We start from the raw sequence: 26,455 nt of genomic DNA on the forward strand, positions 1-26,455 counted from the left end.
CTTTTCAAATCATTTTAACTAACATTTTATTGATATCTTCGCCTAAATAACTGCCAAACCTTTTTCTTGGTATTGTTTGTGACATGTTGTAGAATATTAATTGTCATTAATGTCACTGAATGTTCATTTTTGCGTAGCAACGAAGGGCATCTGACGTAATATTTCATCATCATCATCATTTGGCTCTACAACTCTATGTGAGTCTTGGCCGCGTTTACTATTTCCCTTCATAGTTGTCGGTCCTGAGCAGCTATTTCCCATTGCTGTACTCCCATTTTGCGTAGATCACTGGCTACTGCGCCCTTCCATCTCTTTCTTGGGCGACCAACTGATCTTTTCTATCGGGCCTTTCCCAGAATGTGGCGTTCAGAAGTCTTTCGTCACTTGATCTTTGCACGTGATGTTTTCATCTCCATATATTGTCTGGAGTTCATCATTGTGTCTTCTTCTCCATTCTCCTGTTTTCTCTTCTCTGCAAGGTCCATAGATAGCCCGAAGTATCTATCTTTCAAGTACCAGTAATTTTGTCGTTTCCCGCTGATTCAGTGGTAATATTTGAAAACGAGAAATTATCGAAAAAAAAATATCGCTTATTTATGTAGCTTTCTATTGGTCAAATTGTCTATTAATAAAATAATCTGAGGATTTTTCGGACTTCGTTTGTCGGGAAAGTTTCTGGACATCCTCTATACAATACAAAAGATACATATTTCAATATATGGCAATAAAAAAGGTTATTATTTATAAAATAGATTAATTTTATTAATCCGGCGTGAAATTATCTCTCCCTAAATTTACTCCCACATTTAATTCTTCATTGTTTCTCTTAAAAAAAATCATCATTCATAGTCTTATCTTAATTAAACTTTTTAATGAAAGACATTTATGTAGTAGGAAGGTACCTATATATACCTTGTTTTTATACTTAGTTACTTATTCTAAAAGTTTAAATTTGATTTCAGTGTCATACTTCACAAATTCAAATATGAAATTTATTTTGTTATTGTTTTTGGTTGCCGCTGTAAGCGCCAGATTGCCATCTAGAGAAGACCTGGACTTATTAGCATCTCGACACCACAGCCAGGTCATATTACCGCCTCCAGGCAGCCTGGCCAAATTGGCACCTCCAGATAGTCTGGACAGATTACCATCTGGAGACAGATGGCATGATTGGCAGGAGATACCACTCAGAGTGATTGGTAATTTTTTATTATTTGAAAAATAATTTTTGGTTTTGATGATTTTATACTTATTTATTTATTTACATAAAATACCTCAAAAACACTATGGCCATTGGTTTGAGAACACTAACATTATAAATTTATATTAGATAACGAAAACAAATAATAATTATATAATATTAAGGGAGTAGGCGCAAAATTTAAGGGAGTAGAAGCTCCAACCATAGAGGAAGTTTTCGAAGCCATTAAGGCCCAGAAAAACAATAAAGCTCCAGGAGTTGATGAAATACCAGCAGAACTATATAAGGTAGGTGGCGACCACCTAGCAAGTCACATCCACGCGCTCATCAGAGACGTATGGCAAGAAGAGAAAATACCCGACGACTGGAAGAAAAGTATAGTATGCCCGATCTATAAAAAAGGAGACAAACTCCAGTGCAAAAACTACCGTGGAATCTCTCTACTATGTACAGCATATAAAGTCCTCAGGTATATTATAAATCAGCGGCTCCAACCACTAGCAGAAAATATTATTGGAGAGTATCAGACGGGCTTCCGACGGGGAAGATCGACACTGGATCAAATATTCACAGTAAAACAGATCTTGAGCAAAGCATGGGAACACGATATTGATGTTCACAACGTGTTTGTAGACTTCAAACAGGCATACGACTCAGTCAAAAGGAACAAACTATACTATATATTGGCTGAATTGGCAATACCACACAAGTTAATAAGACTCATTAAAGCCACAATGGATGAAACTCAGGCATGTATACGAATACAAAACCACCGGACAGACTTTTTTAACATTTCGCAGGGACTAAAACAGGGAGATGGGCTGGCCCCAACATTGTTTAACCTGGCACTGGAGTATGCGGTTAGGCAAATGCAAACTGGACGAGGAAATCTACTGACCAACCGAACGGTTCAACTGGCCGCTTATGCTGATGATATTAATATTATGAGTAGAACATCAACAGGATCACAGGAAACATATGCAGAGTTAAAAACACAAACAAAAATGCTAGGTCTGGAAATTAACACAGAAAAAACAAAAATAATGACTCAGACGAGAAGAAATATAGTCCCAGAAAACATTATACATGAAGATGACATTGAAACGGTTGAAAAGTTTACATACCTGGGAGTAGAAATATATGCCGACGGATCAGAAGATGGAGAAATAAGGAAGAGAATAACGCAGGCAAACAGAGCTTATTTTGCCCTCTCCCATATATTTCGGTCAAAAAGTGTCCACCGAAATACAAAGATGAGAATCTATAAAACCTTAATTCGACCAATAACATGCTATGGCAGTGAAGTCTGGGTGCTGAAAGAAACATCCAAAAACAAACTCGACACATTCGAAAGGAAAGTACTTAGGAGAATACTAGGACCTGTGAGGGAAAACGGAATCTTCAGAAGTCGATACAACAACGAGCTTTATCAACTTTATAAGGAAACGCCCCTGTCAGACTTCATTAGATTACAAAGATTGCAATGGGCCGGACATGTCATAAGAATGGGAGAGGATAGGCTACCAAAACGAGCACTGAATGCTAGAATGCAAGGAAAGAGACCGGTTGGGAAGCCACGAAAGCGCTGGGAAGACACAGTAAACAGCGACGCACAAGCCCTTTTAGGTGTCCGTGTATGGAGAAGAGCAGCCACAGACAGGCAAGGGTGGAGGCAAAAAATAAAGGAGGCCAAGGCTCAATTTGGGCTGTAGTGCCGTAGAAGAAGAAGAAGAAGAAGGCGCAAAATTTCGGCTTCAATGCTTTTTAAATGCTTTCATTTTTTTTCGAAACCTAATAAGTATTTTTGAAACATTTAAACGCAGAATAAAATACTTCGTTATTACCGAGGGCAGAAAGTCCCTAAAAACTTCGATAAAGTTTATTTAAATAAGTTTCAGGAGTGAAAAAAAAAATTAGTGTGATTTTTAATTTTAAATATCACATTTAAAAGAAACTGTGTGTGTATTCTAGGGGACTTTCGGCCCTTGGTAATAATCTTTCATTCGGCTTTTAAATTTTTTAAAAATATTTATTTGTTTTCTAAGGATTCGAAAAAAAAAATATGAATGCATTTGGAAAGCAATTTAAAAAAATAAATTTTATAAGGCTGCCACCGTACGCTTCACCTAAGTATATTTAGGTTTTAGTTTATAGGTATACTAAGTACATTTATCTTACCGTTTTATAGGTAAACGCATTTTAAATCAGCGATGCAAAATAATTTTTTGTATATCATTGTAGTTACACCCGAAAAATAAACTTACAACAATAATATTTTCCAAAAATGTATCGCAAATTTTTTCAAATGGAATTTGCGATGCAATTACATAAGTATGAGAACTTAAACAATTATTGTGGCTTCAAGTTTATTTTTAGGGTGTAACTACAATGATATTATGCCAACTATGTTTTCTTATAAATATATACAATGTTAAATGTGCCACATTTAAAATGCGTTTAGTTCGAAAACGGTTGAGTTTAGCGAGGAGAATGTAGTATATTTTTGATAAATAAAAATATTTAGAACTAAAATAAAGTATATTTTGAATTTTAAGTTGGGGAACATCTCAATTTGGCCCAGTTTTTAAATTTGGGGTAAAATTTCAACATCGCTACTGCAATGATTCTTCACTTGAAATTCAAATTAGCGATTCACCACCCGTGGTCAGTATTTCGAGAAATGAGCATTATTTTGTTGGTGTAGGTATAACGTTGGTATTACAAGTTGCACCATTTTTTTTATATAAAATGTGGCAGTGTAAAGCTCCCCAGAAAAGTTATTTATACTCTACATTTTAACAAAAATCTCTATTTATTATTTATACTCTTAAATTTCAAATTATGTCACTCAACTTTGTAATTCACGAATCTGTACTTTTTGTTTAAAAATTTATATCTTTTACTAGCATAAGGCTAATGGCTTACAGCTAAAAGCTTGCAGCAGGTTTCATAATCTTCAAAAATGTGAAGGATAAATATGCTATAAAAATTTCAGAAAAAAATGCAGAAAACGCGATTTTATTTTTTTGTAGTTTTAGAATAAAATTGCGATTTTTAAAAAGTTCCTTCACTTAAAATTCAAAATTGACTTCATTTTCGTTTTCACCACTATCAAAAACATCAAATACGACCAAAATTAGCAAATTAGCCACTCGCCACCCGTGGTCACTATCTCGAAAACTTAGCGTTATTTTGGGGGTTTATAACGTCGCTATTAACCCTCGTAAGGCGGTGCGGGGTGCAGCGGTACCCCAGACTTTGTTTTTCTCACCTATCTTTTTTAATGTTTTTTTTTTGATTTTTGTAATTTTTTTATTCGTATTAAATTCAATTCTAAACGTATTCCACCCATTACAGCATGTCTAACTCTTTCCGTTTACGTGCTTTTTTGGAAAAATGACTGTAGGGTATAAATGATGAAAATTTCATATACTGAATTGGACGTTTCAGATGTTCAACCTGGAACTAACAGAGTTACGGGACAAGGTCGGTATTACTTATGTCAGAGAAAAGAGACCGAAAGTCCCGGCATAAATGTATTGTGTAAAAATTTTGTGTTGCTCAGTCTGTGAAAAATTGCATGTGCTTTTCTTGCAACCATAATAATTTTTAAGAAGAAATGAGTATTTTTTTTGTAAAATTATGTTTCATGGAATAAAAAGTAAGTCCTAATTATCTTTCAAATTAATTTCCCCGACGTTCACATATACAAAAATGGATAAACAGATGGAGTGCAAATGCACCCCGCACCGTTGTTTACATAAGAATCTAAACACCGCCTTACGATGGCTAAAAGTTGCACCTTTTTTTCTATAAACATATTCATCTAAATCTACCCAGAAAACTTCTTTGTACTCCAAGGGCCGGTTGTTCGAACGCTAATCAACAATGATCATTATCAAATATTTAATTACTGTCACCAACTGTCAATGTCAACTTTGATTGGGTTGCTGAAATCATAATTATTGATTACAATTATGAAATTACTTAATCAATTATGTTAATAATGGTTATGTTAATTGAATAACTAATCTCATAATTATAATCAATTATGTTTTTAGCAACCCAACCAAAGTTGACATTGACAGTTGTGACAGTAATTAAATATTTGATAGTGATCATTGTTGATTAGCGTTCGAACAACCGGCCCTAAGAATAATAAAAAACTAAATTTCAAGTTTTGTCGCTTAGCATTTACGATTTAACTTTGAATTTCACGAATCTGCACAATTTAAAAATTCATGTCCTTTACTACAGTAAGATTTAAGGCTTGCAACAGGTCCTATTGTCTTCAGAAAGGTGAAAAATGTATACTACAAAAAATATTAATACCATACAGGGGTGTAGAGAGTTACACGAAAAAATAGTTATTTATGTACCAAGTCAGTAAAGAGTCTATATTGACGTGGTGCATACAAAATTTTATCGCCAAAAATTTGGTATTGGTCTTAACACTTACTTATGTTTTATATATTTATATAACTGTGTAACAGCGTGGCAAGGGGCTGCGTGATAGACATGACAGAGCTAACTTCAAGCCAGTCGACATGGTTGTCACTTATATGATTCATTGTATCTCAGATATTTGAATAAGTTTTGACTTGTAATCCATTAAATAATAGTATATTATTCAACAAGCATGTAATGATGGCTATTACTCACGATGATGAAGTTTGCGACACGAGCCGTAGGCGAGTGTCGTAATTCATCAGAGTGAGTAATAGCCATTACATGCGAGTAGAATACTGTACTTTTTCTACGACCTTTTTTTATTTTAATTAGTAAAAAATTTTATTATCAACTAGTCGAGATTTAAATTATAATAATTTACTTCTTCTTTACGTGCCATCCCCGCGACAAAGGTTGGCAATCATCATTACTATTCTCACTTTCGACACTACAGCCCGAAAGAGTTCAGTTGAGCTGCATTCAAACCATTCTCTGAGATTTCTCAGCCGGGACATTTTTCTCCTACCTATGCTGCGCCTTTATCTGTCACTACGTGTTATATGACCCAAGTATTGAAGTTTTCTTATTTTGATGGAATCATAATAATTTACAAAAATACCTAAGTGCTATTTACCTCTAGTACGTGGCTGAATAATTGGTTGCCTACTATTACTAAATTATGATTTATTGTAAAAATACAACTATAAATAGTCAATATAAGTTCTATTCGTTTCCGAAAAATTATAAGCTTAAATTTGTACCTACTGTCAGTGAATCTGATAAATAGGAAATGGCTGTTGTCGGTGGACGTATTTCATATATTATATTAGTTATAATGTATAGTTACATTTAACTATATATATAATATAATAATATAACTATACATAATATGTTATATGGGCTATTCCACGAACATACGCCTGTTTTGGATTACTTCGATAACGAATATTTTACTGTGCAACATAAGAAGTACGAAAGTAAATGGCGCTAATAATTATTCCAATAAACAACAATGTAATTTGCAATTTACTTTCGTTCTTCTTATTTTGCACAGTAAAATATTCGTTGTCGAAGTAATCCAAAACAGGCGTATGTTCGTGGAATAGGGATTACCTAACATATTTAACACAATATAACTTGAAAAACAAACACAATATTAGTTATAAATTCCAATTAACATAAACAAAATGCGCTAATGTCACTGTCACTAAATTAAATGATAAACGTCAAATTTTTTAGCAAACAAGATATAAACGTAAAAAATATATTGACACTGTTACAGTTAAAATTCTTTTAAACATTTTTCGAAATTAATTATTGGTATAAATTACAATAATTATTATTGTATTAAATAAACAAGTTTAAGTAATTTTATTTGTAGTTTATATACGATTAATATTAAAAGTGGCATGTGCCACTTGAATCTAACTTCAGCCCGTGAGTAATGACCCGTGAGTAACTTCAGCCCGTGAGTAATGAATTATTATTCACAGGTACAGTAATGAGTGCTATTATCTATGAAAAAATAGCGAATAATGAGCATGTTATTAAACGGTCGTAGAAAAAGTATTTAAAATAACTTACAATTTACAATTTAAGCTTTTTAAAATTTTATACGTAATAAAAATTTTATGACAGTGATGACAGATGAATTTTGCATGATGGCCGCTTTCGATTTTTAATCAATAGATATCAATATTGAATAAATACTAAATCGATAAAGTTTTGATCCGTTTTATATGAATATAATTACAAAATACTACAGAATTTCACTTTTTGACATAAATTTAATTAACAATGTCGTAAATTTTGTAGAATATTTTTAATAATTAAAGTAAATAAATTGTAAGTTAACTCAAATAAATAATTGATTACTGCCGTCGATCACTTACTCAATCTCGATTAATCGCGCGAGGTAAAGTAAATTTCTTCTTTCAGTACAATAAAGTGTTACTTTACTACCGCAAATGAGGGCAAATGAGTACAATAATGAATGACTTTAGTGACGGTTGGCGATAAAATTTATTTTTGTTGTAAAATTTCCTATTTGACAATTTTTCCTCGCTTAAAATACAAAATAAACCTCATTTTCATTGTGAGCGCCATAAAAACATAAAGTATGACCAAAATAGGCCATTTACCACACCACCGTGTTCATTACCATGTCATTTTGGGTGACTCGCTCGCCTATTATAGATCAAATAGTTTTATCGATCAAATGTCGAAACACAGCTGAAATTTATTATCTAAAATGTATACAGGGTGGGGCATTAGTGTGACAAAGACCAATTATTATTCGTTGGTCGTAAGAGATACAAAAAAAGTTATTTAGGTAAAAGTTGGGGTGCAGATAGGACCATAATTTAAAAATATTTTCAAATATACAGGGTCGTCCGTATTTACAGGGTGGCACAAAATTTTGTTTTTTTAAATTGAATAACCTGTATATTTTTAAATTTTTGGATCCTTTTCAGTGCCTTATTTTATAAAATATAGGATTTTTTAATGTTGTACAAAGTAGTTTAAACTATAAACACGTTTTCTTGTTAATTTCGTAGCAAACTTAACACCTTTTAGAACTGTAGGGATTTGACATCGAAATTTCTGTTTATGTTCAAACGATTTTTAATATAGCCTACTATTCTTAAACATTATTAAAATAGCGAAATGTTTAATTTTAGTATACAGAGTTGGTCAAAAGTCGGATTAGTATTTACTCGGGAGTAGTATTTTGCGGAGTTTTCTTAAATGGAAGACCCTATATTTTATTATTATAAAGAGATATTTTTGTGGTGCTTTTTTATTTTTTAAGCATTGCCTCATTAATCTATCAGGGAATTGCTGATGATAAATTCTTATTTCTATTGGTAGAACACTTTTGTTATACTCTCCAAGGGCAAAAATCATATTAGTCAGTTCCTCATTGGAAAAATTCTTATTAGTAATGGCAATAAAGCTACTGGAACTATTAGACAAGGCCAAAACGGCGGGTTTGTTGAAAAAATATTCCCATGAGATTTTTTTGCATAATCAGAAAAGTCCAAATTTTTTTTTAATCAAATTGGAAAAATCCATATTTTCGGCCCAGACAATTTTTTTTTAGATTTTTCGGACCATTTCAGACAAGAAGGTCTGTTGTAATTTTCCTCTAAAGTAATTGTGTTCGAGTTATAAGCAATTTAAAATTTGAAAAACGCGAAAAGGACCATTTTTAATACTTAATATCTCGGTTAAAAATTATTATTATGAAAGTCAGAAAGTGACTAAATCAAATATAAAGCCCCCCTACATGATCCTGAAGAAATTTGTGTCATCACTTTATTACTAAGCTGTTATTTTTAATTATTAATAATGAGATCGTATTGACGCGGCTGTAAATGTGAGTGTGAGTGAGATTCGCCATTAGACTGCCAGAATGGCATAAAAATAACAGGTTAGTAAATAGTGAAAATTTCTCCAGGATCTTGAAGGTGGGCTTTAAACTTTGATTTAGTCACTTTCTTACTTCCATAGTAATAACTTATGTATAACTGAGTTATTAAGCCTTGAAAATCGTTAGTTTTCGTTTTTTTTTTTTCAATTTTAAAATGCTTTTACTTCGAAAACGATCAACTTGAGAGAAAAATTATAAGAGACCTTTTTTATCCAGAATGGTCCAAAAAACCTAAAAAAATTGTCCGGGTCAAAAATATTAATTGTTGCAATTTGATTTAAAAAATTGTTAAAAAAAATTTATACCACTTTTCGCGTGGGCGACTTCTTGAATGTTGTTCTGGAATGCCTCACGAATGCGATTATAAAAAAAAATCTAATGGGAATATTTTCTCCAAAGAACCTGCCGTTTTCGCCTTGTCTATATAAAAATAGTATAATGTCAAAATAGTGTCATAGCAAATTTAATGTCATATTGTTTTTATTAATATTTTATGCAGCAACAATCTTAATATAACTACGTAACTATTTTGATATATCATCCAATATTAATAAATTAAGTATCAGTCGAAATTAATAGGTTTTGTTTTTTCGAAAAATGATTTGTGATTGAATATTTTCACGGCCCCCTAATAAAATTTCACCTAATTTTCATTGCAATCAATGTTTGGCTTAAAAAATCATGAATTTCTCACAAATTGAAGCACTTAGCTATCGGGAATGCTTAAGAAATAATAAAGTACCGAAAAATATCATCTCATTACAATACTAAAATAAATACAGGGTGTTCCATTTAAGAAAACTTCGAAAATACTCATTCCGAGATTCGATCAACCCTGTGTACTAAAACATAAACATTTCGCTATATTAATAATCTTCTAATGTAATAAGAATATTAGACTATATTAGAAATCGCTTAAACATAAACAGAAATTTTGATGTCAAATCACTCTGATTCTGCAGGGTGTTAATCTTGCTACGAAATTAACAAGTAAACGTAGTTATTTAATAAACTACTTCCTACAATATTACAAAACCTCATATTTTATGGAAGAAGAAATCGAGAAGAATCGAAAAGTGTAAAAATATACAGGGTGTTCCATTAAAAAAAAAACAAAATTTTTGTCACCCTCTCAATAAGAATGGCGCTGTATATTTGAAAATATTTTTAAATTATGGTACTATCTGTAACAAAACTTTTAACTAATAGTCTAGTAAAATAAAATTACACTACATGTAAATCAAAATATAAATTCGTACAGGTTGAAACAAATTTTATATTAAAGTTTAGGTGGGTACAAAAGATATTTTCAAGAAAGTATCCAAATCATACAAGGGGATTATTGTTTAAATAATTAGAAAGGGGTCATTTTGGCAAAAAAATTACTTTTTTAACTGCTGAGGTCATTAAATTACTAATGAAGGTATATAGGATTGTTTTCTGCAAAGCTGAAAAGTAAATATTTCACATAGAACTTACAGAATTAAATTTGACCCCCTATTTATTTTAAATAATTATACATAAATCTTTAAAAACAAATTTGCAAAAAATGATTTTTAGCGTTTTAAATAAGCACTATAAAATATCTTGTTTTACAGGAGAAGTTGCACTATGTTATCAGTATTAACCAAAAAAAAATTGTCCAGGAATATTTAACATTCTTTGAAATATCAAACTTCCTTATTAAATGTTACTCTCTTTTCAATTGCAAAAACGCGGTTGTTGCCAAAGAAATATTCACATGTGTTAAATCTTATTATTTTTATTTTGATGCATGTTTTCGATGGATGTATTGATAAATTCAAATTTCAATTAAACTTCCCCCTAAAATGGCATTTGAAAATTATTCAAATTTGTTTATAATTTGTTTTTTTAATAACGTCGAGGGGATTAAATATTTTGAAATGCTGTTTCGATAATTGGATTCCTGGGAAGTTTAGGGTTAAGTTTCATTAAGAATGTCGAATCTCTAAGTTGTAGATTCTAGACCTAAAAATATTAATATTAGTCTAAAATCACTTAAATAAAATGTGGCTACTTACTGAGTTACAGGGTGTTTTAATTAAAAATTTTATCATTATTTTTACCAAGAACTTTCAAACTATTTGACGTATCCTTATAATACTTGGCAGAAAGTGTGGGTACTATACAGTCTACTAAACTGTGATAAACAAAAGTTTCTAGCTACTACCAGAGGCGTACGATAGGGGATAGTTAATGATTGACACTTTTCAAATTCTACACTACTGAGGGAATTACTATTTTAGTGAAATTTTTCGATTCTCCAATACTTTCCATGTAAATAATATACTCTTTACTGGTAACGATTAAGTCATTAGTTTTCGAGATATTGGACGTTAAAAATGAAACAGCATAGTTATTTTGATTCATTCATTCATTCATTTTAAACTTTTAATATCTCTCAAACTGATGACTTTATCGATACCAATAAAGTTATTTACATACACAGTATTGGATAATCGAAAAATTTCGCTAAAATAGTAATTCACTCAGTGGCGTAGAATTTGAGAAGGGTCAACCATTCCCTATCCCCTGTCGTACGCCTCTGGCAATAGGTAGAAACGTTTGTTAATCACAGTTTAGTAGGGTGTATAATAGCCACACTTTCTGCTAAGTATGATAAAGATACGTCAAATTGTTTTAAAGTAATTGGTAAAAATAATTTTTAAATTTTTAAATAAAACACCCTGTAACTCAGACCCTGTAACTCAGTAAGTAGCCACATTTTATTTAAGAGATTTTAGTTAAATCTTAATATTTTTAGGTTTAGAATCTACAACTCAGAGATTCGACATTCTTAAAAAAATTTAACCCTAAAAGGGCCCGTAGTAATAAAACTACAAAAAAAAAGAAGAATAAAAAACGATAAAAAAATTTTGTTAAATAGTAAAAAATTCCCAGGAACTCAATTATCGAAACGGCATTTCAAAATACTTAATCCCCGCGACGTTATTAAAAAAAAAAGTTATAAACAAATTTGAATAATTTTCAAATGCCATTTTAGGGGGGAGTTTAATTGAAATTTGAGTTTATCAATACACTTATCGAAAATATACATAAAAATAAAAGAAGTGAGATCTTAAGCCGGTGAATATTCTTTGGCAACAACCGCATTTTTGCAATTGACAATATAGTAACATTTAATAATCAAATTCAATATCTCAAAAAATATTAAATATTTTTTGACCAATTTTTTTTTGCTTAATACTGGTAACATAGCGCAACTTAGTCTGTAAAATAAGATATTTTATAGTGCTTATTTAAAACGATAAAAATATTTTTTTTTGCAAATTTCTTTTTAAAGTTTTATATACAATTATTTAAATAAAAAGGGGGTCAAATTTAATTTAGTAAATCTTATATGAAATATTTACTGTTTAACTTTGCCGAAAAAATCCCATAGACCTTCACTAATAAGTGAATTACCTCAGCAGTTAAAAAAGTATTTTTTTTTGCAAAAATGACCATTTTTTAATTATTTAAACAATGATCCCCTTGTATGATTTGGACATTTTCTTGAAAATATCTTTTGTACCCACCTAAACTTTGATATAAAATTTGTTTTAACCTGTACGAATTTACATTTTGACTTTTTTTATTTTATTAGGCTATAAATAACTTTGTTTCATATCTCTTACGACAAGTAATTGGCTTTGTCGCACACCCTATATATATTTCAATATCTAATGAAAATATTTTTTTATTTTTTGTTAAAGAATGTTATTTACCCCCCGAGAAAGACTGCGAAAATGTAGGTCTAGATAGCTATCTTGCTTGGACATGGGACGTAACGAAGAATCGTTGTGCAAACGTAGTTGCTCATGGTGGTTGTGCTCGCACCAGAAATAACTTTGGGAGCTTCCAACAGTGTTGGCATCTCGCAGGACCAGTATGTCATAACCCAATCCCAGTGGAGCCTTACGGACATAATAACTTCTAAAAGTATAAAATTTTTCTAGATTTTTCATTATATTTGACTTCTTGATATACATTACGGAAATATTTTCTAAAATACAAATTCATCAAATTATTTTGTTTCATTATTTCAATTTTATACCCTATTCCGAGTCATTTTTCCTGGTCTGTGGGTATGCTTTCTTTTTACTCATGGATGAAATTATTCATAAAGTTAAAAACCTGAGTACAGGGTACATAATGAGTAAAGAAATTATCTCTACAATATACAGAGGATGCCATGCTTATTGCAGAGAGTGAAGATGACTTTCAGATACTTTTATATCAATTTAATATAACAGCAAGAAAGTTCAACATAATAAAGTTACCAACAAAAACAAAAAGTATGGTAATCTCTAAAGATCCAATAAGGTGCAAGCTGGAAGTGGAGAGTAAAATAATCCAGCAAGAAAGAAGTATCAGCTACCTGGGACTACTAATGCACAGTTATGGAGATACAGGAATTATGTTGCCAAACAAAGCCAACAGAATAGTAGAATGTCTTAAACATACTATATGACGCAACACATATCTAGAGACAGAAACAAAGGCCAAGAGTTATAGGACAGTAGTTAGGCCAATTATGACTTTTGCGGAAACAAGACCTGACACTACAAGGAGAAGAAGACTGATGGTAGCGTGTGAAAGGAGAATGGTCCGATATATCACAGGAGAATCATTATGGAACAGAGAATCTAGAGCAGATCTCATGCAAAGCTATATTATACAGACTATATTTCACTAGACTCTTTTTAACTGATAAAACTTCATAGCAGCGCCACGTTTCCTACTGACAAAACCCTTCCTGACAGTGACTTCTCAGCGACAAAATTATGACAGATCCGTCACGAAGCTGTCTGGTAATTCTATTGTTGTAAGTTTGACAAACGTCATTGAGGCGTAATCATTTTTGGACATATACAGTGAGCACGAAAAGGTTGGAATAAATTCATTCTCGCGAGAATGGACGATTTTGGAAAAAAATCCAGAAAGAGGTCAATTTTTATTTTTAAATTACGAGGTTTTGGTATATATATCATACTAGTGACGTCACCCATCTGGGCGTGATGACGTCATCGATGATTTTTGTAAATAGGAATAGGGGTCGTGTAATAGCTCATTTGAAAAGCAATTTATTTCTCTATTCAGTAGTATAAACATTTACATAATTATTTATACAGGGTGTCAAAAAAAATTATTTAGAATTAAATCTATTGACATAAAGAGAAGAATGAATGTAATTTATTTAGTTCAAAATACATTTTACTGCTCTCAGATAACAGAAACAAATGTTTATTTGAAAAATAATCATTGCTTTTCGCCTAAATTAAATGTTCAAACTGTCAAGAGGAAGGTGGGTGTCGGTTTAATATTGAATTTATTCAAAAAGCAATATTTTTTGTCAAATAAACATTATTTTCTGTTTTCTGATAGCAGTAAAATTTATTTTGAGTTAAATAAATTAGGTACACACATTCTCCTTTTTATGTCAATAAATTGAATTCAAAATATATTTTTGGACGCCCTGTATAAATAATTATGTTAATGTTTATATTACTGAATAGAGAAATGAATTACCTTTCAAATGAGCTATCACAAGACCCTATTCCAATTTAAAAAAATTATAGATGACGTCATCACGTCCAGATGGGTGACGTCACTAGTATGATACATAAGCCAAAAAGTCGCAATTTGAAAATAAAAATTGACCTGTTTCGGGATTTTTTTTTCAAAGTCATCCATTCTCGAGAAAATCAATTTATTCCAACCTTTTAGGTTTTATAGATTTTGAGAAGGCCTTCGATAAAGTCAGACACCAAAACTGTATGAAATCCTAAGAAGCAAAAACATCGACAGTCGCGACATTAATATTATATCCAGGTTGTATTGGGGACAAACAGCAAAACTCAAGGTTGATAATGAATTAACCTAAGAAATTGGGGGTTGTGTGCTTTCTCCACTACTATTCAATATATAGGGTGTCCCAAAAGTCGCGGAACGGTCGAATATTTCGCGAACAAAACATCGGATCAAAAAACTGAAAAATACGTGTTCAATCATTTTCAAAAATCTATCCAATGACATCAAACACCAATCCCCACTACACCCCCTGGAGGTGGGGTGGAGGTAACTTTAAAATCTCAAATGGAAACCCCCAGTTTTTCTTGCAAATTTGGATTCGTTACGTAAAAGTAGGTAATTTTATTCAAGACATTTTTTCGAACTGTGAATAAATGGCGCTATAATTAGGAAAAACCATTTTTCCTTATACCATAGGTAAATTATAGAAACGGTCTAATATCTCACGATATACACTTCCGAATGAGAAACCAAAAAACAACATTTTAATCTTTTTCGAAAAGCTATCGAATAACACCAAACATGACCCTCTAACCCACCCCCTGGAGGTGGGGTGGGGGGTAAATTTAAAATCTTAAATAGCAACCCCCACTTTTTATTGCAAATTCGGATTCGTCATAAAAAATTAAGCAACATTTATTCAAAATATTCTTTTAAATTTCTGATAGATGGCGCTAGCAAATCGTATTTTTCCAATTAAAGCGCCATCTATTAACAATTCTAAAAAATATTTTGAATAAATGTTGCTTAGTTTTTCGTGACGGATTCGAATCTGTAATAAAAAGTGGGGGTTGCCATTTAAGATTTTAAAGTTACCCCCCACCCCACCCCCAGGGGGTGGATTGAAGGGGCACGTTTGGTGTTATTCGAAAGGTTTTCGAAAAAGATTAAAAATCTGTTTTTTTTAGTTTCTCATTTGGAAGTGTATTTCGTGAGATATTAGACCGTTTCTATAATTTACCTATGGTACCAGGATAAATCGTTTTTCCCAATTATAGCGCCATCTATCCACAGTTCGAAAAAATGTCTTGAATAAAAGTTACTTAGTTTTATGTAACGAATTAAAATCTGCAAGAAAAACTGGGGGTTTCTATTTAAGATTTTAAAGTTACCCCCCACCGCACTTCCAGGGGGTGTAGTGGGGGTTGGTGTTTAGTGTCATTTAATAGATTTTTGAAAATGATTGAAAACATATTTTTCAGTTTTTCGATTCGATGTTTAGTTCGCGAAATATTCGACCGTTCCACTACTTTTGGGACACCTTGTATATAGCGAAACAATATGTCAGGAAGCACTCCTAGAGCAAAATATTGGTATGAACATTAACGGAGAGTTAATTAACAATATACCATACGCTGATGACATGCTAATAGTAACAGATAACCTAGCAAATTTACAGTATTTGATGGAAAACATAAACACTCATATCAATAAATATGGTCTAAAACTGAACATCAAAAAGACTAAATTCATGATTGTAACGAAGAAATTATACACCAATGTTAATTTAACAATAAATAATCAGCCAGTTGAAAGAGTTACGTCATACAAATATTTAGGGGTTTGCTTCACTGATACTAATGACCAGACAAGAGAAATCAGGAGGTGAATAGAGATAGCGAGACAATCGTTTGTCAAAATGAAAAAGTTCCTATGCAGCCGGGACATAAATATAAACTTAAGAACAAGAATGTTGAGGTGCTATGTTTTCTCCGTTCTGCTGTACGGCATGGAAGCTTGGACGCTGAAAAAGATAAACATCAAAAACATTGAGGCATTCGATATGTGGTGTTACAGGAAAATGTGGAAAGTACCATGGACAGAAAGAGTAACAAATCAAGATGTTCGGCTGAAGATGGGGAAGGAACTCGATGTCATAAAAACCATACAAATGAAAAAACTGGAATATCTAGGCCACATAATGAGAGGAGAAAAGTACTCTCTGCTAAGACTCATCATCCAAGGAAAAATCTCGGGAAAGAGAAATGTGGAACATAGGAGGATTTCCTGGTTGCGAAATGTAAGAGAGTGGTATGGGTGCAGTTCAATATAGTTGTTCAGAGCTGCAGCCAACAAAGTTAAGATTGCTGTGATGGTAGCCAACCTCCGATAGGAGACGGTACTGCAAGAAGGAGAACCCATACAAATAAGCAGGGGTGTTCAATAGGGATGTGTGTTTTCTCCTCTTTTCGGTAATATTTATTTGGAACCCATATTTCAAAAGTCTTTAGAAGATGCAGAGATGGGAGTCAAAGTGAATGGAATATTGATCAACAACATACGATATGCTGTGTGTGTGTGTGTGTGTGTGTGTGTGAAAAAATGGCTTGGATGCTAGTCCGTTAGCCACAGATTTTTATTTTATTTTTATCTCAATTTATTAGTTTTGTTATATTTATACGTATTTCACTCAAATGATTATATTTGTTTCTTTCAAGTAGTTTATGAGTAATTTAGATATTTCCATTTTATGACAACTTAGTAGATATTCTATACTAATTAGAAAATAAACTTGTGTTTGTCGTAAATTGTAATATAATTGATTTATATATCTCTCGTTAATTTTGCATTACAAGAAAATATGGTTTAAATCTCTAATCAAAACATTATCACAAAAACAGACTGATGAATTAATTATTCCTAATTTGTGCAGATGTGCCTCATATTTCCCGTACGAAATCAAACAAATGAAATAGAGAATGTGGAAAAATCCCCTTACGAATAACTCACACATCCACTATTTCTGGCTGGGAAAAATTTTTCGAATAGAATCAAGATCCAAACACCAGTTCTTAGAAATGTGTTTCGCCCTCTTCAACCTCCGTGGGCTCATCGGTAAAGATGAGAGGTTGAATATCTTTAGACACATTCCATCAAAAAACAACATCCGAGACATAGACATAACAGGAGCGTAAATCTACGCCCAACCTGAAAATGACAGTCTCAAGTTTTAATTCCCTAATTACTTTAGAGTAAGTAAGATAATGCTTATGAAAAAACAAAAGATGTAGATCTTTGAAACACACTCAGTGATCAAAAGATCCACAGGTACTGGTTTAACGACCACTCGTACGAAATCAAACAAATGAAATAGAGAATGTGGAAAAATCCCCTTACGAATAACTCACACATCCACTATTTCTGGCTGGGAAAAATTTTTCGAATAGAATCAAGATCCAAACACCAGTTTTTTTATTTTTTTATATTTTTTATATTTTATAATCATATTTCCCGTGTCGAGTTTTTAATCTGACGATAGTAGATATATCTTGCTTTGGCAGGTTATATTTAAATATGTATTCAGGTGGCGGAGGAAGTTCTTGATGTAAAAAAAAAATATAAATTTTTTGACATGCTTGTAATATTTTTCCATTCTTTTTTCCATATTTTATTTATTCCAACTTTGACGTCATTTATTGCATCTGTCGATAAGATGTGAATTAGTATCTCACCTTTTTTTATTGCATCTTTGGCCAACTCATCCACTTTCTGATTACCCAGTATACCGGCATGCCCTTTTGCCCATATAATCGAAGAATACAGTAAGCGAATAGGATTAGAGATTAATACCAAAAACACTAAACTTATGATCATGTCCAGAAACTTGGATGCACTTGAAAACTGCACCATAACACTGACTACCAAGTCCATTAAAAGAGTGAAAAACTTTAACTCGGCATCCGACAGGTAAATTCTTTTGCATCTAACAGACAGGTGGGGTGTGACAAACCCCAGCAATTGAAAGAGTAAAAGATTCTCAAAAAATCTCTTTACCTTTAGTTTTCGGTGAAGTCTGGAACATCAACATCTTAAAGCCGGTTAGGATAGTCACTATTTGCAGTAACAATGTCTATTTCTTCACTTGCTTCCGAATCACTCTTGTCAATACATTCGTCACTGTCTGCTTCATCCCATAAGATCCGACGACGTGTTTTCTCGATAGTAATTCATTTTAGCTTAGACTAATAAAAACATATTTTAAAATCTGTTATTAATAAGTATTATTCACTTACCTATACCCACTTATTTATAGGAGTAAAACAAAATAAATATAATTTTGCAGAAAGTACCAAATTCGACTCGTGGGATGTGACCTTTTTCATTCCAAATGTACTTGCTGAAACTAAACAGACGACTAAAAACTATGTGTCATCGCATAGAATAATAAACAATAGAAAGCTATCTAGCCGCTGTGGCCCATACATGCAAATCTTTCTTATGTTTCAGGCGCTTCAGCATTGTTGGGGTGTACCACACCCTACCGGTCGGATTCCGGATTAAATACCTTGAAACGTGGTACTTTGAAGAACGGGCATCGGAGCGGAAAGTAAAATGTCACACTCAGCTAGCTCGACAAGCTTTAGTAAAATTCAGGAAGATACTGACCTGTTCAGAGTTTTATCTTCAACTGAGACTAAGGTTGATTATTCGGAAATGGTGGAAAAATCGATTTCAAAATTGAGTGCTAAAATTTTGGCCCGTAAGGGATTTATGGACTAGCTAATAGTTTTTGTGCATGGATATATGCCCCAGTTTATTAAGGGAACCATTAATTATATTTTAAAATAAAGTTTTATATAAAAAGAGGTAGATACCGCTAAAACGTTTTATCAAAACTTACTATAAAACTAAGCCTATTAGCGGTATGTGGTTTACAGTTGTGATTGATATGAAATAAAAAGCTTTTCTGTGTATTACAGTTTATTAAATTGAAAGAATTACAGTACTATTAAATGTTATTATTTTGTGGAGCTACAATATGACAACAACAAATTGACAATTTTTAGTTTTAGTTATATCTGTTTCTTTCAAGAGTCAATAAATACATATTGGTTCATTAATACTAATGTTCTATTTGTGATTCAATATAGACAATTTAATAGACCACCAAACAACATAATTTGTGTCTGGTACATATACAAAACCTATTTAGTATTACAATACAATGGTATTACCTCATAATTAACATTTTTTATAAAATCTTTTATAGTGCGTCTAATAATTTGGACAGAACTGTACTTATACTAAACAGAATTCGTTCAGATTGTTATAGATGTTTAAACATCTGCTGAAGCGTTTTAAAGAATTTTTCAACTGTGAATGTGATTGTAAACCATACTTTTGACTTTGTCAGCTACTTCTATTTTGTTTCTTAGCGACAAAGGTTTGCTATTTTACGACAGGTCTGAGTTATTATAGAGCTTCAAGATTTTTATGATCGCCGACACCTGCCCTAATATTATTATGTATTGTTATATTATTGGGTATTTCACAATATTATATTTTGGAAAATATTATAATTTACAGTAATTAGGGCAAATTTTAACATTTTATTAATTGTATTGTACAAACTAGTTATACGTTATGATTAAAATATGATGACCATTGTCTTTTAGACCAAAAAATACCTAATTATGGGATATATAAGATTTTTAAAATATGCAAACAACTTTTTGGATTATTATCCAAGTACCTGACGCATTCTTAGAAAATTTATAAAGGAATAAAACCAGCATTTTTGTATAAAACTTACGTAAAGAATTCTCAAAAGATTAAATAAAGATATCCCAAATCTACAATCCCGTATCTGCAGTTGAGTCCGCGAATCTTTACCCGTGCGTCATCATTTAAAGCATACGAAATAAGTCGATAGTAAGTCGGAAATTGAAATTTACTAAACGCAACAGCAAGTCACTTACTGTCACTTGCTGTTGCGTTTAGTAAATTTCAATTTCCGACTTATCATCGACTTATTTCGTATGCTTTAAATGATGACGCACAAGTAAAGATTCGCGGACTCAACTGTATAATAGCATTGTATAACTAGATTACTAGACATTATCTAGTTAAACAATGATATTAGCTTGTATTTAAACAAAAAAAATGCAATCAATGGGACTGCTAATTCTAATCCCATGTACGACCAACAAAGGGTTTAAACATACAGAAAACTGAAACAAACCTTGAAACAAAGTATGAAACAAACCTTGCGCCTGTATAGGCTGAACATAGTTTTTTTTTTCACCTCTTGTAATTGCTTTACAATAAATTTTTCTCTTTCTACAATATTGTCTTCAGTGGTATCACCTCGTGGTTCACAACTCTTACTCGACTCTACTTGATTTTTTAAAAAAACATAATACGTCTTTTAAGACTCTTTTTCTAAAAATGTTTGTGGACAGCGTGTGGATATATTATTAAGTTTTTAAAACCTAATTAAAAAAAAAAGGAATGTGTGTACTGTGTACGCACGTAAGAAGTTATACTTCTATTATATGATTTCAACGAAATCAATATACTTTAAACAGTTTCTCTACTACTTTCCAAAAATTTTTATTAAAACAATACCAAAAATTAAAAAAATAAAAGAATAAAACACACACAAACACATTGAAAAATGCCACAAACGATTTCTGAACAATAATTGTTGCCAAAAATTTTAATTAAATACGTATTTTCAAAAAAAATTATATAATAATATACTTACAATCATAAAATCTATAAAAAAAATGATATAACTTGCATTGGGCTTGAACCTACTTCCCGTGTATCCCGCAGTACGAGAGTCGAAGCGATTTCAAACTGCACCACCTTCGCGTATACGTCATGTGGGAATATACACAAACTGAACAACTTTTTGACATTTTGTTTATATGAATTTTTATTAGTTTGATTTTTGTCGAATTAAAATACAACAATATATAGAGTAAGAAAACGATACATTAGATGAAAATTTATAGAAAGTTTGTTCGTAATCAGATTATGTAAATTAAAGCATTGCCTACTAGGGGTATAGCATAGCAAGTACTAAGTAAGTACATTATTTTTTTTACATTTTCCAAATAGGTATGAAGATAATTTTTTATTGGAATACAACTGAAACATTTAAAATTACATACCAGTGGCTTTTCAAAACTATTTAAAAAGTCACTATAATTATAAATTTGATTTTATTTCTGTCCTCACAACAATAAAAACTAATATATTATACAACATTTTTGTTTACCGATAACCTCCATATTGAACAATTATTGACAGATCGTTTCAACACCCAATCAGAGCCCGTATAAAGACTAATACCAAACTGTCGGTGTGCGCATGCGTGCAGATCAATATAAATTCACCCTCAATCTCAATCGCGCCTAAAGAAGTATAACTTCAAAAAAGACATATTTTTTAAATATGAAAATCTCTTACTGCCTAATTCAAGATATAAAAAATCATCCACTTGGGGCAGATTTATATTGTTTAGGACAATATAATTTGGTTAATTCTTGAAATATTATAAACAAAAATGAAAATACATTTCAATAGATATAATAAACTCGAAAATTTCTTACCATCCTCGCTAATTATTTCTTTTACTAACTATCTAATGCCATCCCCTTTTTGTGAACACACACACACACAACACTTTTAACTAACACAATAATTTATTGTAAAGTTAGGCCGAATTTACTTTGTAATACTAAGGCGATTTGGCGGTTTCTAAATGTAGGCGTAGCATTCTTGAAAGTAGATTAGCGGCAAGTGCAATATGCTAAGGTATATGGACGGCAACTGTAGCAGATACCGTCAAAACGCCATAGTATTTAACATTTGCCGCCAAATGGCTTAGTATTTTAACTGAAAAGTGTAGATACCGCTAACAAAATTGCAATTTTATTTAAAATATAATGCTTCTACAACTCCAAAAACTTTATAAATATATACTTAATACCCTATTTTACCTAAAAATACAAAAATCTCATTTTAGATAAAAAATCAGTTCTCGCCTTTGGGCTTAGCACGGCAGTATTACCCTGTATAACATTTTACCTAAGTGGACAAATATTGCTGCTGATTTTGCAATAATGGTTATCTAGTAATAACTAAAAGTCAAGCACTGAAAGGAAAAGCTTTCTTCTTCTTGTAGTTCCTTCTCCTATCGGAGGTTGGCTATCTTTACAGCTATCCGTACTTTATTGGCGGCTGCTCTTAAAAGATCAACTGAGCTACAACTATACCACTCTCTTAAGTTTCTCAGCCAGGAAATTCTTCTTCTGCATATGGATCTTTTACCCTTTATTTTACCTTGCATTATGAGCCTTAATATCTCATATTTCGCACCTCTGGTAATGTGGCCTAAATATTCCAGCTTCCTTGTTTTGATGTTTTATCTTTAGAAAGGTAGGAAAAGCTTTATATACCAATAATAGCTGACATTTAATATCTAAAACGTATATTCCAATATCTAATGAAAGAATTTTGTTATTTTTTGTTAAAGATTGCTTATTCGTGTTGGAGATGGGACGTAAAGCTGAATCATTGTAGAGCAGATGATTGACATCGCTTTTGCCCTTCTACCAAAAATAACTTTGGAAACTTTCAAGAATGTTTGTATAACGCACAACCAGTATGTGAACGTTTTATAAAATAAGAGACAAAATAACTTATAAAAGTATAATATATTGAAAAATTGAAGAAAAAATCTTCTGTGTAAAAGGTGTATTTATTTAAAACCCCAATAAAGAGCTACAATAAAAACAGAACGTTTTCGCTCCAAAGAGAGCATCATCAGTGTTTTAAGCCTAAAATAGATAAAAAATTAGGTTCTACTTACAATCTCTACATGCTAAGCCCCCAAAAATACATGGGTTAAAACCCTTGAAATGCCGACCAAAAGTTTTACATTGGCGTATTATATATTAAACCTTGACGATGGATGAAATTTAAACAAGATATACATCAAAGCATCATATGACTATAACACGTGCATGTAGGTGGTTGAGTTGATTTCTCGGTCTTCACAAAGAGAAAGGTAAAAGCTCACGGTTCTTAGACATTACTACGGTTGCCTAGATCGACTAACCAATGAACATTAAGGGTGCGGTTACGTCACGAGAGTGTACTGTCATTTGAATCGTAATATGATTTTTTTCGAATCCTGAGAAAACTAAGTATTTTAGAAAAATTTAAACGCAGGATGAAAGATTACATTATTACCGAGGGCGGAAAGCCCATTAGAATAAACAAGCAGTTTCTATTGAATGAAATATTTTAAAGTAAATATCACACTTCTCTTTTATTTTCAGCTCTGTAACTTATTAAAATAAATATTATAGAAATTTTCAGGGACTTTCGGCCCTCGGTAAAAATGTAGCCTTTCATTCTGAGTTTAAATTTTTCAAAAATATTTATTAGTTTTCTCAGGATCCGAAAAAATATGAATACAATTAAAACACAATGAGAATTTTGACATGCGTCAGAATTTTGCATTAACTCAATGTAAAATTCTAAACTGTTGAATTCCAGCTTCCCTAATTATTTTATATCAAAAGACATTACAAACTATTTGTGGAGGATTGAAATCTGCATTGAAAACAACTGTTAAAGTTGGTCTACGAATTAAACATACCTATTGCAAACTTTTGTAAAAATGTAATACATTTCAATTTTTTACCCCAAAATTAGGCCGCACACAATGCAATAATGGTCACATTTTTGAACTGTCAATATTTTTATTTTATCATTTATTGTTTAAAAACAATACAGATGATAAAATATCCTCAGTTGCGGAAAAAGTATCAATAATAAAGATTTTTTATTCAGTCAATGGTGTGAGCACTGTCAGTTAAATAGTAACGTGTGGCCTAACTTTTACACGCATACCTATTGTGGCAAATGTATCATATTTTTCAAAATTCTGGAATACATTTAAATCGTAGAACAATTTGAACTTTTGATTTTAATACAGATTTTAATTCTCTACAAGTATTCTCTCATGACTTTTGATGTAAAATTATTAGGGAAGCAGGAATTCAACAATTTAGAATTTTACATTGAGTTTCCTATGGCCAGTTTTACGATTCAACACCCGGTATAAGATAAAATGTGTATTATTTGTCTTATTATTTAATAATAACACAAATAATACACATATATACACAATAACACACATTAAATAATCGAAAATCATTTAAAAATATGGGATTGTGTACTCTTGTGACGTAAAGACAAAAATATAAGTCTCCCCACCACCGTGTATTAAATTTTTTACTGCGTCATGGTTTTTTTAACGTGTAAGCAAAAAAGCGACTTTCAATATTTTTTTATTTCAATATTAATTTAATATTCAATAGTAAAAAACTACGAAATGTAGAAGAAAACGTTCAACAGACCACATTCTTAAAAATATCTTTGAAATACGATTTCCTTAGTTAACCACATAATGTATTATCCCGTGTCTGACATGGTGCGGCTTGCCGTAAAATTTGGGACTTGCCCGTGTCTCACACATTCGACCGTAATAAAGCGGTATTCAAATATTTATGGCTGTTTTTGTTTCTTAGCCCTATCACAGAACACAAAACTTAACAAAAACCTCAAAAAACTCTTCTTTTTCCTCCTCTTCTTCTTCTTCTTCTTCTTCTTCTTTTTCTTCTTCTTCTTTTTCTTCTTCTTCTTCTTCTTCTTCTTCTTTTTCTTCTTCTTCTTCATCTTTCTGTATAGACATGACTCTGTCTGTTTTTCAATGTTCCTCCAGTAAGTTGTCATTCCATCGTTTTCGTTGTCTTCCAACTGATCCTTTTCCTATTGGGGAACCGTCTCTCGCCGTCGTTACTCCTCTATTTGTTGTAGGGATTGCAATCCAGCAGCATTTTCAATCCAGCTGGATTTTTGCAAGATAACCTGAATCCAGCTGGATCCAACGCGGATCCAGCAAAATGTGGAATCAAAATAAAAACACGATTTTAATGTTTTTTTGTCTGTATGCTAAATTTCTAATCAAGAGACATGAATTATTTCGTTTTTTAAAAGTGATACCTTAAAATCATAGGCCTTACCTACTTCGCACAGAACTGCACATACAGCCGGTTGCGGAGAAAGCCCTTCCGGCCTCTGTGCTGGTCGGTTTTAAGGTCATCAAATAGTTATATAACATTGACAAACGATCGCCTTTCACTCCTTCAGTCTCATAAACCGCCATTGTTTTTCCAAAATCTTTTCCTAATCTTTTTGAGCACCAGATTTTTTGGCTATAAATGTTTTCCCGTCTCAAGTTCTTGTTCCAAAGTAAAATTCACGGGCTCCGGATTAGTTATCCTGCCTTCTTATATTATCTCTTGCACTCGCTCCACAGTTACTTGGTTATTTATACGAATCAACAAATTTTTCATCCCTTCTTGCATTGCATTCTTTTTCGGCATGGGGAAGTAACCAGGATTTTTTAGTCCTTCGTCATACTTTTTTTGATCTTGTAAATACAATAATGCACCTGTAATCTTACAGAGGCGCCGTTCTATGATTCTGTTGCGTAGTGCTTCCGATAGATCGGCACTAAGGCTAGAGTCCTGGCTATTTAGAATGTCTAAGACAAATTTCATGATTGTGTCGGCCATTATGAAAGTGGACTCTGTTCTGCAAAGAGATTCTACAGCCGGTTAAAAGTTGCGATTAACTCATTGATTATTGATCAGTAGCCAGCAAAAGGATTTTATCGCAGAAGCAATGTATATCACCTCTTTATCGATGCAAACTTTTAAGCTATAGAAACT

General features: G+C 31.9%; 1 protein-coding gene across 1 annotated transcript; it reads left to right on the forward strand.

Moving 5' to 3' along the window:
• The first annotated feature begins 931 nt into the window (after positions 1-931).
• On the forward strand, positions 932-13,134 carry LOC126884968 (uncharacterized). Its single transcript, XM_050651349.1, has 2 exons — positions 932-1,199; positions 12,821-13,134. Exons 1-2 carry the CDS (start codon positions 986-988, stop codon positions 13,042-13,044), a joined length of 438 nt encoding a protein of 145 aa, XP_050507306.1. The 5' UTR covers positions 932-985; the 3' UTR covers positions 13,045-13,134.
• The last annotated feature ends 13,321 nt before the right edge of the window (positions 13,135-26,455 follow it).

Source organism: Diabrotica virgifera, chromosome 5 (genome assembly GCF_917563875.1).
Source record: "Diabrotica virgifera virgifera chromosome 5, PGI_DIABVI_V3a".
Lineage (NCBI taxonomy): Eukaryota > Metazoa > Arthropoda > Insecta > Coleoptera > Chrysomelidae > Diabrotica > Diabrotica virgifera.

Bases quoted from the DNA above. Each gene is read 5' to 3' on its own strand.
- LOC126884968 (XM_050651349.1), top strand. From the start codon at position 986: ATGAAATTTATTTTGTTATTGTTTTTGGTTGCCGCTGTAAGCGCCAGA. The intron at 1,200-12,820 runs GTAATTTTTTAT...TTTTTGTTAAAG, and splicing joins GATACCACTCAGAGTGATTG to AATGTTATTTACCCCCCGAG.